Source organism: Lutjanus erythropterus, chromosome 9 (assembly GCF_056507025.1).
Source record: "Lutjanus erythropterus isolate fLutEry1 chromosome 9, fLutEry1.hap2, whole genome shotgun sequence".
Lineage (NCBI taxonomy): Eukaryota > Metazoa > Chordata > Actinopteri > Lutjaniformes > Lutjanidae > Lutjanus > Lutjanus erythropterus.
In genome coordinates, this window is record NC_139325.1 from 21,716,325 (window position 1) to 21,734,322 (window position 17,998).

At 40.6% G+C, this 17,998-nt stretch overlaps 1 protein-coding gene across 7 annotated transcripts in view; it reads right to left on the reverse strand.

Annotated features, from left to right (window-relative positions):
- kif13a (kinesin family member 13A) overlaps positions 1-17,998 on the reverse strand; it is a 54,125-nt gene that overhangs the window by 19,326 nt on the left and 16,801 nt on the right. For all 7 annotated transcript variants that reach the window (XM_084726558.1, XM_084726556.1, XM_084726557.1 and 4 more), the window contains exons 3-17: positions 16,391-16,403; positions 12,991-13,051; positions 11,275-11,367; positions 10,107-10,287; positions 7,418-7,505; positions 6,762-6,896; positions 6,514-6,626; positions 6,293-6,404; positions 4,875-5,087; positions 4,645-4,755; positions 4,415-4,549; positions 2,902-3,032; positions 2,046-2,132; positions 1,522-1,697; positions 7-226 (exon numbers count right to left, since the gene is read on the reverse strand). In XM_084726558.1, coding sequence (XP_084582684.1) covers positions 7-226; positions 1,522-1,697; positions 2,046-2,132; positions 2,902-3,032; positions 4,415-4,549; positions 4,645-4,755; positions 4,875-5,087; positions 6,293-6,404; positions 6,514-6,626; positions 6,762-6,896; positions 7,418-7,505; positions 10,107-10,287; positions 11,275-11,367; positions 12,991-13,051; positions 16,391-16,403 — 1,869 coding nt within the window. The remainder of the gene's footprint in view (positions 1-6; positions 227-1,521; positions 1,698-2,045; positions 2,133-2,901; positions 3,033-4,414; positions 4,550-4,644; positions 4,756-4,874; positions 5,088-6,292; positions 6,405-6,513; positions 6,627-6,761; positions 6,897-7,417; positions 7,506-10,106; positions 10,288-11,274; positions 11,368-12,990; positions 13,052-16,390; positions 16,404-17,998) is intronic.

Below are 17,998 nucleotides of genomic sequence, written 5' to 3' on the forward strand. Positions count from 1 at the left end.
ACTGACCGCTCTTCTGTCCACAGCCGCAGCTTGCTGTGTGGCGTGTGCGTCGGGAACGTGAGGCGCTCGCTGCTGCTGCGGTGGTGTTGCGGCGTTTTCTCGGGAGACAGCTGTTGCCGTAGCGATTCCAGCTCTCGCTCATACATCATCCTCTGCTCCTCCAGAGCCGTGCGCTTCTCCTCCAGGTACTGCTTCTCCAGCACCTGGACCACGTTCTGCATCGGGTCTACACACATGAGAAACGGCACATTTGTCAATCTAATACACACAGGTCTTGATTATGACTTACAGGTACAGCACCAAGCAAAGCTTCAGCAATGCAACAGGACAGTAAACAACAACGTATAATTTCAGTCAATACTGATGAGGAGGAAAAAGGCTAAACCACTTTATTTTTCAAGGCACACAGGTAAGAGACTTGTCCTTTTTTAATTACTGCACACTGTTTCTGCTGTTGTATCACAGAGTGGTGAAACTGAACAACACATATCTTAAATTATTGGCTGTTCACACAAAAGCAATTTTTATTTCTCAGGTGATTATACACTAATGAAAACCATTTCTGCCACGTTTTGCCAATAGATGAGTCTGAATCTTGCACACTGGACCTGAAAGTGAAACTACTGAACATTTTCTTATTGCCATTGATATTGCCATGGTCTTTTGCTGATAAAGTAGTGATATCACTACTGTTTTATAGCACAGGCCTAAGACAAAATCAGTCATTTTTTCCCACAAGCATTAGCGTCTTCATGATACAAAAATATTTGTAATTCATACTGAAATGACTGTTTAAATAATCATTTAGACAATCAACCACAAAACTCAACAGATTGATAGAAAAACAGTTTGAAAACTAATTTTGAATCAAATTAATCATTTCTGTCTATTGCCAAGTACAAATGCTGAATCTTTGGTGACTCAGTAACTCTTTCACTTTCAAGAAACTCAAGACTAAAACCAAAGGAAAACCAGCCCTAAATGTTAGGGTTCGCATCTTTTCTCTGTTTTGTATCATCGTAAATCATCATTTTAAACTGAATATCTTTGGGTTTTGGAGTGTTGATGACAAAAAACAACTGTCAACATGGGTTCCAGGTAATTGTAATGTCCATTTTTTTTTAACATTTTCTGACATTTTAAGACAAACTGTCCCGAAATGATCTATAATGAATGTAATCATTACTTTGAGCTCTACAGTATCTGATCTGTCTCAGCTGTGGTGTCTTTTGTTCATCCCACCTCAGCTCCACCCAGGATCCATCTGACCACAAAAATCTGGATTTTTTTTTTTTTTTAGCAACAATCGTCTGACAAAATAGATTATTGTTGCAGTTAACACAAGAAATGTTCTTTTCTGTATTCAAGATCGGGAGATAAACAAAGTACACGAGTATATCTAAAAGATGTTATTAAAAGAGTAGCTGGAAGAAGCTACGTGGAGCACACTCTGTATACAGCTGTGGCCTAAAAGCTGAAAGGATAATGTAGATTGCAGAAGGCAGATTATCCTAATCATACCATTGTTCCCCAGAGTCTTCATTATGACCTCCATCTGGGCAAACTCGTAGCTGTAGTCCTGCTCAGAAGAGGCCTCGCTAGCCGTCTCCACATCTGCCTCGACAAAGCTCTCTCTGGGAGAAGCTCTCTCCAGCTCCTTTAAACGGTCCCGCCGCTTTCGTTTAGGCAGATTAATCCTGCAGAGCAACAAGACGACCAATCAGTGACTTTTTCATTTCATGATACACTTCAAATATAGAGCTGCAACAATTAGTTGATTAATCGATCAATCAGTTTAGAAAAAAATGTTCAAATTCTCTGATTTCAAACTCTCACGTGGATATTTTCTGGATTATTTACTCCTCTATGACAGTAAACTCAATACCTTTGGATTTTGGACAAAACAAGACACTTGAGGATCACTTTTGGACATTTTTTGTGACATTTTATGGACAAACAACTCATCTTTGAATCAAGAAAATGATCAACAAATTAATCGATGATGAAGTAATCGTTAGTTGCAGGCCTACTTGAAAGTCTTATACCTGAAGAAATGATTGTTGCCCCATAAGATTCGATCTCCGTGCCACAGGTGCACCAAGGAATCGATCATTGTTCCATTTACACAGGTCCTGTAGAAAACAGAAATACATAAATAGATCCACACACCAGAAACTGCTCATTTAGGATATTTAATAGCGTCACCACATGAGACGTTTTGGGCATCAGCCTTTCATCAAACATGAACAAGATGAGAAGACACACCTCGATATATACAACCAGTGGTGGTCACCCTACAGATCATGTGATCACACATGCAGATATACAGTGCAACACACTACAGAAACACTACAAAATTGTATAATTAGAAATGCATGGACAATTCATTCATTTACACAAAAAAGTGCATTTACAAGCAAAGTATATTTACAAAAAATATTTACAAAAACAAAAGGCCAGCAGTGCCTAAGGTATCACTTCAAATATCACATGCCTGAAATATCAGGTGAAAAAAACATGACATGCAAATTCAAGGTGAAACAACAGAAGAAGATAGTTTTATAATTCATATATTTTTTGAAGTGTCTCTAATACAACAGAAAATAGTGATACTCCATGACAAATACCACAGTGAAGTAACAAAGAGAGAAAATAAAATCTAATAATGAAGATGTCAGATGGTATTATAATCAACTTTAAACAGGGAAAAACTAATTGAGAGGGAAGAATCTCTTTGTAGTGGGAGGGAGACATGGCTCTGATATCAAAGCGAGGAGCTCAGATCATAGATTCCTGTACAGTGAGGTCATGTGAAACTCTGACGTCCAGTCATCCATGAAGCAGAGAGACAACAGAGAGACAGACGAAGAGCATGTTGGAGGTGGTTGTTTGGTAGCTCACCTGGCGTTCCCGATGGGCATCAGGGTGACATCACCATCTGGGCAGAGCTCCAGGACGCAGTGCTCCGGCTGGATGCCGATCCCAAACAGCTGGATGTCCTGAGACGTGTCGGCGCCCACACGCGTGTGCTCCTGGACACAGGTGGAGGACAGATTAAGGGAACTACAATGGAAGATCTTAAAATAATTACACTAAACATTGTGTTCCAACTGTCAGGTCATAGCCTTCTGCAAACTGTTTATTGAACCAATTTGCACAGGAGTATTGTCAGTAAGAAAAAATAAAACCAAGTAATTCTTTAATTTCATGAAATTCAAGATTAAAACAAAGCAAAACCATGCCTAAGTGAAAAAAAATCATGTCTCTCTCGTTGCAGGAGTGGGCGTTGTTAAACAAACATCCATCCCAGCTTCTAGAGGATGTCCTACCCCGCAGTGAACTAACCCACTTCACTCATTCCACACTGATATGCCAGGCTGGCCTGCAGCACGCAGACAAAGGCCTGTTGTTCAGTGCGCTGTACAGGCTGCTCTCTCACATGCCTCTGCTCTTACAGGTCCAGCTAACTGGCTGCTTGTTCCACTTCAGTGCTCTGCACAGTCCTGACTGGACTCCTCTCTGCTCTCACAGGGTCATCAGGATCACTGCAACATATGTGCTGTGTTCATGGCCTCATGGTCAACGGTAAATATTACTGTTGTGGTATGTGGGGGGGGGCAAGGTAGTGGGTTTGTGTCATTAACGATATACTGTAACACCAGAGAGCGAGGGAGCGTGTGACTAACTGGCTTTTTTTTTCAGCAGCTATTCTTGCAGCAACCTTGTCCACTTCTCTGACGTCTGTACAGACTTTACAAGGTGTTTTGGATGTGAGACTTTTGCAGACTCTAGAAACGAAAGGTTACCGCATTTGCCACAGTTAATCAAAATCACAAGATGGCCAAGTGCAATATCCAAATTGCAGAAGCTGCAATTAGTTGACAAAGGAAAACTATGTGACAAATCAACATTATAATTAAGTACTATAGTGCTGCAGATACATTCTGGCCTACAAATCCTGTTCTTTAGGTTGTAACCGTCAGTTGCTGTCCATGTAGGGTGACCTAGTTTAGTTTAAAAAGTTATTTATTAGCATTAACTCTGATAACAAGTCAGGTAATGCAATATTTTAGTGGTTTTAGGTCTTGTCCATTTTTTTTCTTTAAAGCTGCAGCACACTCAGATAGCAACATGAATCTTCACTGGGAGGCTAGTCACAGCCATCCATCATCCAGACACTTAAGCAGGTACAACAGCCCTAACCTACTCTTAATAGCGTCCATGTTGTTTCCACAATACAATTTAAAAGCTCGTGAACAATGCCAGAAAAATGGCTTCTCCACTCAGGAAATGAGACCATCTGAGGAGCACGTGAATGCAGCATGTTATAAGTATAAATCTTGATGTATTAATGGCAATAGGTTGGATGTGCGATTAGTCGTCTTGCCAGAGTTGCACTGTCACATGGCGTTACCTTCAGGTAGTAGACCAGCAGCTCGTTCAGGGCAGGATCTGCGTTCAGATTGACCAGGAAACACTTGTCTTCACCCACTTTAATCCCTGATGTCTCCAGGGAGATACCCATGCTCTCAAGCTGTTTCTGACGCTCCTGTAAACAAAGATAATTACAGTGTGACTGTACTGTATAAATATACTGAATATGAATTAAAGGTTCTGGAGTGTGTTTATGACTGATGTGCATACAGTGGCGATCTCCTCTGTCTTCCTCAGTTTCTCCTCCCAGGTGACAGTCATCTCCTGAATGAGTTTCTCAGACTCATGCAGTTTCTCCTTCAGCTCTGGAGCCTTCATGGACTGATGGGAACAGCAGAACAAAACAATCAGCTGGATCATCATGTGGTTTGATGACAAATCTGGCACAGATTCATTCGTAATCTGCGTGCCTCTTTGCTCCACCCAATCCCTCCTCTCACCTCGGCCTGAGAGAGCTGAACTTTGAGCTTCTCCACCTCCTCCCTGAGCTCTCTGATGATGCGAGCATTGGGGTCTTCATTCACCACGGCGTGGTTGACGATTCTCTTGGCTCTGTCCGCGTAACGGAGCGTGGACAGAGTCTCCTCATAGTTATCAGCTGCTGGACTAACTGTTGCTATCATGGCTGTCTTGCTGTTGCCTCCAAGATTGTCCTGAAGATACAAAAACACATCAGATGGAAGAATAGCTTAAAAATCTTTTCAGTCTGCATGCAAAGATTGCAACAACAAAGATAATAGAGTGCTGCAAGGACCCGGAAATTAGCAGCGCTCTGATTATCTCCAAAACAAGCTGTTTGGATTTTTCCATTGAATTGTGGATTGGTGCAGAAAATAACATCTGTGGCAAACAAAAGTTTATGATACTTACACATGACAGAAATTATGGTGTTTAATGTCCCAAACAACCTGTGTGGCCCGATTTGGCTTCAAAAATTCATGAATGGGATATTTACTGACATACTTTGTGTCACAGAACAAAATGTCATAATGCTGAGGGAGCCAGAGGTGCAACTCACGCTAAATGCTAACTCTTTTTCAGGTTTGATATAAAATATGACATTTTTCAGTCATATTTCAGCATGTCAAGAGCGAATCACATATCATTACTGATATCGATAATTCCATGATTAAAAAGTCTACCACACATTATTTCATATAAAAACCAATGAAAAATGACAACTTAAAAAATAATACTAAATCTGATGTGCACAGTGTTGAAACTTTGTTTTTCCTTTTAACTTAAAGTGGTTCTGCTTTCCTTCTTTAATAAATAAAAAAGCCAATCATGTCCAAAGCATAATTGTCTGAATGTTTGAATTACTTTTGTACAAAAGAAAAACAATTCAACAGTCAGTGGCAGTTCTTTTACAAAATCAAAGTCAAAATAATAAAATCAAACAATTAACCAGGTAATATTACAGTAGATACTGTCAAAGTCCAGCACAGTAATGAGGCACTGAGAGATTTTTTTTACTGCAATATCGCAGTTTGCAATATGTTGTTACATCCCTACCTGCACTGTCACAATTTCAGATTTTCACTACATGATTATTGTGGCCAAAAGAATTCAATATTGCAATATTTACAGAAAATCTAAAAAAAAAAAAGAAAAAAAAAAAGAAAAAGATAATGCTAGTAGTCAAATTCATCTTAAAATAAATTACACTCAAAATACGAGTGAAGGGAGCTGGAGAGAGAGTCTGTACAATACTATAACAATTAATAATAATATTTCATACTATAAATATTGCAGTTATTGACAATACCTGTATATCACAATACCCCTCATCCATACGTATCATTAAAACAGCCGTGACAGAGGGCAGTGATAAATATGTGTAATGTGCGTTTCAAACCTTCAGTAGCCAGGTGAGGACTGAGTCTCTGTATGGTACAAACTTGGCCTTCCCCTTTCCTGCAGACTGATCAGCCAGAGCAGAAATCACACATCCTAATGTGGTGAGAGACCTGCAAACACACACGCAAACAAATACATTTGAGCTGTGTCAGTGCTAACCTGTCAAATGATTCGTTGTGCTTATGTTAGGATGCCTTTCATATCAGAAAGTAAACCTACTTGTTAATGTTGCTGCCCTCTTTGAGTCTCTCTCCAGCAGCTCCGGTCTTGGACACTCGTTCACTTCCTGCCAGGTCAACCAGACTCATCTTGCTCACTTTCTCCCCTGAATTCTGTTTGCCACCACAGCATGAACAAACAGTCAGTCGGACAAATACAATCACAGAATAAAACACAAATGAGGTCATTCGTTTCACTTAATTCAAGGTGGAATTTATTGTTAAAGTGGCTGAAAAAAGCTGACTGACCCCAGACTGAAGATCATAAAGCGTTTGCGTGACAATGATACTGAAGACGGCGTGTGATCGACTGCTCTCCTCGTTCATGTTGGTGGCTGCGACTGTGCGAGATTTGTTCCCCTCTGACATTAACACCTCAATGTCCTGAAAAGACAGAGTTTTAGGAAAGACTGAAAAAAACAAAACAATTTGAGCACATTTCACTTTAAAACCTGAAAATGAGTCATTCTGATAACAGTAGAGTCAGTCGGTATTCTCACATGGCTGCGCACCACGTGATTCAGCCGGGTCACGGCAGGCGGTGGGCAATCCACTGGACTATCAGGCCGAGCAGAGCACAGAGGAACAGGGTGGAGATGTTTAAACTTAATTAAGGAAGGCCCTGCCAAGGCTTGGCATACAAACTACACGAAACCCCATGACTACATCCCCACATCAGGAATATGCGTCATAAAGAGTTTCTACACTTGGGAGGTTTTGAAACGAAATGGTTATTCCAAAGTAAATCAGCGGTTTGACAACTGGGGATATGATATTAAAGCATTTCTGCTGCATTTATAAATCATGTCTGCGTATATGAAATATGAGGCCTCTGGTCAGTGATACAGGGTGGATTCAGCTTCACCTCTGGTCGCAGTATGATGACAGAAGGGGGAAATACTCACCTCAAAGCTGGTCACAGCCAGCTGAGACAAGCCGTCCACATATGGACCCAGCACTTTGTGTTCCCGAACTTTCAGGGACTGTCGGCTCCTTCAAACATAAACGAAGCAACGGAATGAATAAAAGAAAAAGGATGAAAAAAGGAAAAAAATCTTACCATTTACAATTAAGGACATATATGTGCCAAAAGAAAGAGTGAAGATAATGTGAGAAGGGTTAGGGTCTCTCTATAAGGTCCATTTCATGTCACACACCTTCACATTCATGGCAGCTCAACAGATTCTGTCCCCGGAGAAGCTAAAAGCATCTCCTCTGACCTCAAGTGTTCGATCAGAGTGAATGGAAACTTGATGCTTCGGGGTTTTTAGGAGGTCAAATGACTCATTTATCCTCCTCTTGGAACATTAAGTCAAATCCTTTTCTGGTGAATTAGAAACAGCCTCCTGTTAATGTTTAGTAACAGTGCTGTTTTCAGAATAACTTCAATTCCTCTGAAATTCTCTGACTGCATATGTCAGACAAAACAGTTTTTATCAGCTTTTTAAAAATTTATCTGCATTCATATGTAGATATGTGTTCATAGAACTTGGCCTCCAACTCCATTCTAACGTCTGAAGTTGATAATCAGACTGCAAACAATGACAGGCACAAGGAAGAGGAAATCACGGCCCAGATATCCGTTATAAATTCTCCATATATCCGCCGGCTGCACCGGAAGCCTCAAAACATAGGCAGAGGCTGAATCACTGCCATCTGATAGCTTAAGGTTTCCAAGATGCTGATTAAATAAAAGTGCTGCGTCACCAACTTAAACTGTAGGAAAGAGTTTTACGAGACTGTGCAGGTGGATAAACTGCAGCTCATCTTCATGAGGCTGCCTGCTGGATGTTCAGGAGAAATCCTACAGACCAACAGGTCAGTGAAGCCCTCTAGATAGAATAGAAATAGAACCAGGGTTCTTCGGCTTGTCCCCGTAGGAAAACCCTTTTTGCTTCCTGGTTGTAGGTTCCACTTGGAATCCTTTCAAAGAGCTCTACCTAGAACCCAGCCTACACATAAAACCATCTAAGAAAGGTTTCACCAAGAAGACCTTATTAGAGGTTCTACAGAGAACCGTTCTACGGTGTTGTGGTTCCACCCAGATCTCTCACTGGGGGTTCTATCCAGGAGCTTTCCACCTTCTTAGGGTGCTAACAAAAACCGGTCCCGGGGGTTTTATATTCCAGGGGTTTAATCTAGAACCCAGTCAGTGGAGTATAAAGAGAACCCTCGTATATTCCACAGGTTTTATCTAGAACCCACCAGGGGTTCTCCGAAGAGCATTTTTATGTTCCAAGAGTTTTATCTAAAAAATACCCAGCAGGTTATTCAAAGAACCTTTTTATATTCCATAGGTTTAATCTAGACTTAGTAGAACCCACCCAGCAGGTTCTAACAAGAACATTTTTAAATTCTAAAAGTTTTATCCAGAACCCACCTAGCAGGTTCTACCAAGAACAATTTTATATCCTCAGGGATTTATCTAAAACCCACGCAGTGGGTTCTACGGTGAACCCTCATATATTCTAAGGGTTTTATCTAGAACACACCAGGGGGTTCTACCAGGACCATTTTTATATTCCACAGGTTTTATCTACAACCCACCCAGGGGGTTCTACAAAGAACATTTTTATATTCCAAGCGATTTATCTATAACACACCCAGAAGGTTCTACTGAGAACCCCTTTTTATTATGGTACAACAAGCCTTTGATTAAAGATTCTGTCAAGAACTTCAACTATCAATTAAGAACTCTTTCTTCCAAAAAGAGTTACTTAGGTTGAAAAGGGTTCTTAATAGAACCATTAGTCTTACAAAGAACACTTGACAAATTATTTCTTCAAAACAGGGTGTTTTCAGAAGCAAATGGTTCTGGGTGGAACCTCAACCCTTCAGGAACCCTTATTTCTATGAGTACACAGAACGACCGAGGCTGGCAGAAACCTCCTCTTGTAATTAACCACCCACTGCAGCAAACGAGAGGACGCAGCCGCTTCAGTGTCAAATTGATCCAATTTACGGTAGACTTTGCATGACATGTCCATATCTAGTATTTGATCCTACACATCACAGAGGCAGATAGATGCGCAGAGAGTGTGACGATTGTTATATAAGCGAGAGGAAGTTGCAGTCGAATGGGCTCTGGCTGCATCTTAACACATCTGCAGCACACAGAGAACTGCACTGTGGTCCCTCTGTGGAGCTCGGCTCACAGGCTGCTCTGACCGCTCTCTTGCTCCCAGCTTCACTAACAGATGTCCCTGAAACACACTCTTTCACAGTCCGCTCTCCCCTGCAGTCTGTCTGCCAACCCACATCAGACCACGGAGGCAAAGAATGCAGCAGTGTCCGAGGACGATGCTGGACGCTGTCCTGCAGGAAATGACTGGGTTCAGCTTCCTACTCACATCACTCTGTCGCCGTCCCCCATTCAGGCTACTAGACACAACAGAGCTGTAAACAGGGACGCGAACGAACACAAAGTACGTGCTCGTGCAGGAGTTGGAGCGAATCTAGACTATGAGACCACAGTTTGTGCAACCAGCTGTGTCTGTCAACATGTAGGCCAAAAGCATTACCAAAGCATTAGCTCATTAAATTCACATGTGCTTTTTTCTGAAGAAAACGTACAAGACCACACATCAGACTCACCCTTTGGGATCAAGCAGGTCACGGACCTTCTCGTTGTAGATCTCCATGTACGACACCTCCACCTTAAAAGTGTGGGCCTCGTTCTCCTCTCTGTGGACCCTCTCAAACAGCGAGCAGCAGAGTCGAGGGATTAAACCCGGCTGCTCCCCGTTCCCCATCATGGAAAAGGACTTGCCTGAACCTGCATGGACATTACAGTCACACATGATTATGTCCCCTACAGAGAGAGGGCTATACAGCACAGTGCTCCAATAACAGTGAAACTCTGAATAGAACACAACTGTTTGAGATTTTGCAAATTGAGCCTTTCTTGATCACAAAATAACAAATTCTCTACATGTTGTAACATTACATAAAGTCTGCAGCCAGCTAGCAGCTAACTGTGAAGCTGTATTTAAACATAGCAGTGCTTTGAGCTAAAGGCTAACATCAAAATGCTAACAAAAGTCAATGACAATGACAACAACCAACCAACCAACATGGTGATGATGAGGAGGTATAAAGTTGTCACCATATTAGTTTAGCGTTTAGCGTCATTGATCAGTTTTTGCAATCGGTGACTAGAAAGAATTAATCCATATCTCCCTATCGCATATTTGCATAATGAATATCAGCTGATAACAACTGGCGGCTGATCAATCTGGACATCTCTAGACCAAAGTCATTAGGATTCATGAATGAATGACGGCACATTGTGAACCAAAACAGAGGACCAACTGAAGGAACAACCAAAACTGCCATTCCTAGAGGTATGCCGCTAATATCACTGAAATTAATTCTTTTATTTAGACTAACACTGCTTTGAAATCAAACCAAACACCTTGTGCCTCTCTAGTTCCCAACATGACTAATGTGCTACTCTCTTTCTTAAACATCAGGTGACTGGAGGGCCACTGAAATATTTGTGCTCTTCTCTTCAAACCTTTGAGTAGGTGTGTCTCTTACTGAGCGTTTCCCTCTAAGGCAGGAAGTGGAATAAAAGAGCTAATTTGATTCATGATGAGGAAGGATATGAGTTAAGTGATTCACCAGTGCGATCACAAATACAAGTCTTCCTGTTCTTTCTACAGACACATCTGGAGACGACTCGACCTGCGAATATACTTAAAGACTTAAGACATTTAATAAAAGAGTGACTCAAAGAAGATTCATCTGGATTTTCAGTTACCTGTTTGTCCATAGGCAAATATGCAGGCATTATATCCCTGGAATGCATTTTCAAGTATTCCCTCTCCAAGGCACTTGAACACCACCTCTTGACCTTTTAGACAAAGACTTGGTTACCATGGAGATTATGGTAAACAGATCAAACATTCAGTTGCATAAGTACTCTTAGTTGTCTGGTTTGCAGCCTTAAATTAATGGAGTAAAATGAAAACAGAGAAATGTATCAACAAGGGCCTCTAAACAAGACGCAACAAAGAATACGATTCATGAAAGGTGACAGACTCCTGTCTGTCTGGTCATGAGGAAAATGTTGGACCGTGTAGAGAAATCTCTTGTGCTGCTTACTGTCGTGCTCCTGCTGAACGGGACAGCTGTTTAATGAGCTAAATAAAGCCTTGGCCCGGGCCCTTGAGGCAGCCCTTCACTGAACAGATTGCCTTGTCGGTTCAGCACAAAGCAGATGTAAAGCATTACATTTCCATCACAAAATGAGAGCAATATGACAAGGAAAATATCTACAATGATTATGTAAATGTGCCTCGGACACTGGCAGCAATAACCTCTTCTCTATAGATGGTACAAAAACTGTAGCTCTAACCTTTTCTGTGCGGCGCTCATTAGAGAAATGAAAGGAAGAAGACAATGAATGCTAGTTGAAGAAATTGAATTTAGAATGTGGTTTGGTACAAAAGAAGCAGAACACTGGTGGATGCTAACAGATACAAATACAACTGACCAGTATTTGAGTACATATTGCATAAAACCTGATGGTGGTTTCGCTATTTTCATAAAGATGATTAAGACTGGGTTGCACTAACAAAGGTTAATTTAATCTATGATTAGTTTAATTAGGTTTAAAATCAGTAAATCCAGATTTAAAATTAAACAGAGCTCTGTCGCACAATTCAAGACTAATCTCTGTTTTACAGTAATTTTAATGATTTAAACCAAAATTAAAGTTCAATCAATCAAATAAATATGTAAATGTTTGCTTATCCAAAATAAAATAAATTAAAAAATAAAAATAAAAATAAATTTGAGTGCTGTTGGGACCAGCATAGAGCAGGTGAAACTGTTAACTTTCATCTGTTCTGTATTCCTTAACAAAGTATCACATTGTTTACTAGCTGGCAAGAAAGTTAACAATACATTACACTGTTTGCTAGCTTAAGAGTTCATTAGCTTAGTTAATCTTTTCACGATGGCTCAGCAGAGAAGCTCTAATTACTCCTCCTTTTGCACAATACATCTCAAAAGGCAGCCATTTTAAAAGTTCAGCCTCCTCAAGTATGGATTTAAAGTTAATACTGGATCACATTTAAAATTGGCATTTAAAGTTTTGGTGCAACAGATTTAAATGTAATGTAGGTTTAGATCAAAAACTAAACTGAGGTTTAACGAGGCTGATATGTAATCTTTTTTCATTTTAACTAGTTTATAAGCTTGGTGCAACAAAATTAAAAATTAAACCATGATTTAAAAAGGTTTCAAAATTAATAATTGTTGGTGCAACCCAGCTTTAATGTATTCACTCACAATGCAAATGATCCTATACACCCACAATGCTTTGTTTTGCATGATGCAAAAAGAGCTTTCCATCAAGTGGGGACTTTCCCTGCACTATTGCTGCACAAAACTCAGCAGGTCTTCACTTGGGACATGATTTGAGTTCTTTGGTGATGAGTGAGGGATCAGTTTCACAGTACTTATGACTCACCGGCATATTTGGGAACGTTGGACTCATCCATGGACCAGAAACAGTGGTCAAAAGCGAACACCTGCAGAGGAGACAGCACAGGGGTGTAAACACACACTTCTCACACCTGTCCAAGCACGTACAGTACAACATAACCTGGTCTGTCTTAAGAGTGGTCTACTAAACCAGGCTTATTGTGCCTTACTGTAGCATGCCACCCTGCAGTAAATCAGCAGGACCGAGCTTGTCCGAGTGAGTAAGATGAAGTCTAACCAAGTATTGTTCGTGGTAATGCTCGTTAAGCCCGCGCCATGACTGTCTGCACAAATCCACTGTTAGCTGCTGCGTGTTTTGTCATAGTGGCCGGAGTTAAATGAATTCATAAATCAGGGTCAGCGCTCCCCAGAAGAAATTCCAGCACCCACTGACCCTCGTCTCCAAGGAAACGGGGCCATGGCTGTTCCCGGCGGTGCGGGCTGGCTCTCAGCCCTCAGCACTGGGTCTCACAACACAGACTTCAGCAGCAGCAGCAGAGACCCCTTGTGTCCCCCAGGCACCTGCATGAGCTTTGGATGTACAGCACAGAGAGAGGATGGTCTCTGGGAAAGAGCAGTGGCCTCATTTACCGAGGACCCCTACTCCTCTTCACAGACAAAGCTCCTGGTACTGTATATGCTGCAAATACACTTGAATCCCAAACATCTCAGGTTCCCCTTTAATTTCCCCTTTGAGTAATATAGAAATGTCTCATATAAATGTTTTATATTTTTGTGTTATGTGGGTTTCCATTTTAAAGGGATGGTTTGAATTATCTGAAGTGGCAGAAGATACGCACCCCCGGTTAGTCAGCAACAAAACATGTTTCAGCCACTAAAAAAAGGTCCACCTAAACGAAATCAATACACATATACATGCAATGTTGCAATTGTGACAAATCGTCGCATCCTCAGCATGATGTTTCCTGTACTTTATATAATAAAGCAACATTGCTAAAACACCAAAATATCTCCAAAAAGTAGTGAAAATGTTAACAACAATATTCCACCAACATTTAAAATAACATGCAAGTGACAAAATGAATTTCAGCTGTCTAGGTTGCTACAAAAAACATACAAGAATTTAAATTTAAAATACTATAAATATATGTAAATATCACATACACTTAAACTGATATTGATTTTTTTAGGTGGACCTTTTTCAGTACCTTTAATTGCTGATCTACAGACTATGTATATGTACGTGCCTCAAACAACTCCACATTAAATAACCCAAAATAAACCTTTAAATAAAGAAAAAAAAATCTACAAACTAATATTTTTACCCTAGCTCAGCAACTCTTGTTTTAAGATTGCACTGTCATCCTGCAGTACAAGCACAACACTGCTGCACATTACTACTCCTGGCTTCTAGTGCACTGCTGCTGCTCTGCCAAAGCGCTTTCCCTTGCACAAATACCCCAAATAATTGAGCTCCCTTCTAATCATAATAAGGGCTATTGGCCAGGGAACCACTGGTTGCACAGTCAGCATGGGAAGCACTGAGATCACTCAATGCTTTGAAAGCAAGACCTCCTCTTGTGACTTCACACAAGTGAGTGGGTGCCATTCAAAGGAACAAAAGTGCCATCATTCTCAATTAGGGCTGGTTTGGTTTTTGGTATCTAGGGCTTCATTCTCCTCTGGTCTGTCTCCGTCCAGCCTGAGGGTGTGACTGCACAACAAATTGTTCTTGATTGGACAATTACTTTTAATCAGCAGTACAAATAATGATGAAGACGAGTAGCACAATGCCCACTTTTGTCATTTCTCGGATGAAAAATGCTTGAAAGCGATTGGACTGCTGCAGCCTCTGTTTTCAGTTTTAGAACACAAGGAGACTAATTTGAGCACCGCCATAACTTAGCAGACAGCCACGTGCTCATCTAGCTGAAGGGTATTACAGGGTAACTCAGGTTCACGGGCCCCAGAGACCACGCACGCCTGCGGCCCATGTTAACGCTCCCTGGTCCTGTCAGCGGCCTGAGTGCACCGAGCACAAAGCCCATCCCTGGTGTGTGAAACATCTCTGAGCTAGTCACCAGCGTGTTGTCAAGGGGGGAGGTGGGGGTGCACTCCAACAATGCAGCTTTGAATGTGCACACACACTGCCCCAGTGTCCGCGCTCATCCCTCTCTCATTGTAGAGCCTTTGTGGGTGTTCACGAGATCTTAGAGCGCTGACACATTCACACGGACATCTATCCGGCTCCTGCTGACCAACCAAACTACTAAAACACTCTCAATCATGTCCCTAGAAACAACGCCACGACAGTACACCGACCCGTGCAGGGTGCTTCTCAGCCCCTCGGGGGAGCAGTGCTGCCTGTGAAGCAGCCTGCTTCTGGATGATTTCAGTGAGGTCGCAACTAACGATTTTTATAGTTATTATTGGTATAGTAGTTATTATATTATTGTTATAGTTAGTGATTGGTCATCATTTTCTCGGTTAATTGATTAGTTATTTGGTCTATCAAATGAAAAATGGTGAAATGTCTGTTTTGTCCACAACCTAAAGAGATTCAGTTTACCGAAGAAACTACAGACATTAATGAGTAATCATTAATTGATAAGTTATTGTTTATAATTCAAATAATTAAACATTAATTAATTAATAATTAATTAACAATTAATTGATAGTCTGGGAAAGGTAATGATTGTGCCTTATTTGACATTGGCAGAGGCATTTTGTTGAATAAGGGAATTTAAACTTAAAATAAGAAAAAAAAAAAAAACGAAAATTAGAAAAAAGGAACAAAATGTGTTTTTTTATTGTATTCATTTTTAAAAGTGATTAATCAATTAATTTATTGTTTACATTTTCAAGTGTCAGTTAAGAATAAGACATTTAAAAAGCTGAAATCAAAGACTTTGAACATTTTCATATTAAAAAAAAGAGAATTATTAATCAATACTCAAAATAGTTGGCAATTAAGTTGCAGCTCTAGATTTCAGCATGTTGTGATACCAGGACAGTCAGTGACAAGTTACTACAAATAGCTACTTGCACCAAAAATTAGGGCTGGGTCTTATTCTGGGCCGGGTATACAGTTACTGATACTTCGGCTTTGATGCCAGTTTTTGAACAAAACTTTTTTCAATACCAATTTTATAAAATGTATTTTAATGAAAAGAAAATAACATTACACACTACAAAGCAATTGCTCACTTCAAAGGAAATAGAAAAACATAGAGTTTTTCCTGCATCTAGATGTGCAATGTTTGACTGCCAATTACCAGAATTATTAGATTTTGGTATAAGCACGCTGCATGCTTGATGGCTTACTGACGCCAACGTTTAAGCATGTTATCAAAGGACAAGGCATTTTTCAATATTCTTTAGTATTGAAGCAACTGCGGCAACAGAACCAGATGAAAAATACATACCTTGGGTTGTTTCCTGTTGAATGAGAGTTGCAATCCATCATAAACGGAGAAAACCCATGGGGAACACAGAGAGAGAGCAGAAATAACATGGTTAGCATTGATGCAATTTAACAGTCAGAACATGTTCACACGCTCAGTAAGATGCAGCTGCACTTCTCACAGTTGGAAACTTCCCATTGTCTGTGTTGACACAAACAGCTTTTATCAATTGAAACGTGTGCATTATGAAACCTCCGACTCCTTTCTAACTTTCTGTACTTCCCAAATTCCTGGTGTGACTTCCTCATTCATTCCTCTCCCCTCATTCATTCACTCATTCATTTGCTTCCATACAGTGGTGTTTCCTGGTGGTAGGTGCTGCTGTGATTGGGTTCATAATTGGGCCAGTGGAGCGTGAGGAAGGGAAGAGATTTAGGATTCAATGTCCCACTGACTCTGTTGAGTAAATAGCTCTTATGCCTGTGGACTTAACAGAGAGGCCAGGTTGGGGAAGCCGCACTCAGCATTGGCAGCTGCCGGAACTACGGACAAAAGGGTAATATATATATGGCACTGAATTATGTAGGATTACTCACTTAACTGGAGGGGGAATTCCCCGAAAAAGAAAAAGTGTAACATTAAAGTAAGACCCAACAGCTCAAAGAAAATGTTACACAGCAAGGGAATTCCATGTAGGAAAAAAATTCAGTCCTCCAATAATTTTTCGATACCAGGTTTAAAACAATGCAATATCGATCAATTATGTTATCAAAAGTACCAAAGCTAAAAAAATATATATATAAATGCTCCTTCAGGACCTCAGTTCAGTCTTTACTGTGCTGCCTGAAATTTGGTTTGTAGCATTGATCTGAGCCAGATCATATTTTGTGTGCTTTGACTTTTTTTGTTTTGCTGTGTTATTAAAAACGGATTGAGTGTCATTTTTGCATTTAAGTTTAAAATTCTGCCACCGTGACAACTATGTATTACAATTTATTAGCACTTCATTTGAAAGTGTGTCCATACAACTGTTAGTCTTTATGAATGTTTGTGACTGCTGTTGTTAAAGAGATAGCTCACCCAAAAATGAAATTTCATTCAATATCTACTCAGTGTTGCAGTCAAGTCCAGTGCAATTGAAGTGAATGGTGACCAAAAAGACGCAATTTACACCTTGTTTTTAGCTTAAATGTCAACTGTAGCCACGTGCACACGCCTGAAGCGGGTACACAAGCTCTTGCCCAAGTGGCACAGCCGCAGCAAAGAAATTATGTTCCTCTTCTATGTCGAAGACTTCAGACAAGTTTCTTTGTTGAAAGTTTGCGAAGTCAACTGTGCATGTAACAAGTCACTATTTCTGAGCAGATCTCTCTCTGTTGTCTGAGTCGCCTCCAGGTAGCATGTAAACACAGACATGAAGGTATCGCGAGATCTCGTATAGCTCGTGTCGCGCTGCTTGGGCAAGAGCTTGTGTACCCACAACGTGTGTGTGTTCTTTCATCGTTTCATTTTTTTTTTTGGGAGCTGATGATAAAAGTAACAAAGGAGTGACACATGTCACCTCCTTCTCATCCCTGTTGAGAGCTGCACATGCTCAGTACTGATCTGTGCTTCCCCTCACCATGCTAG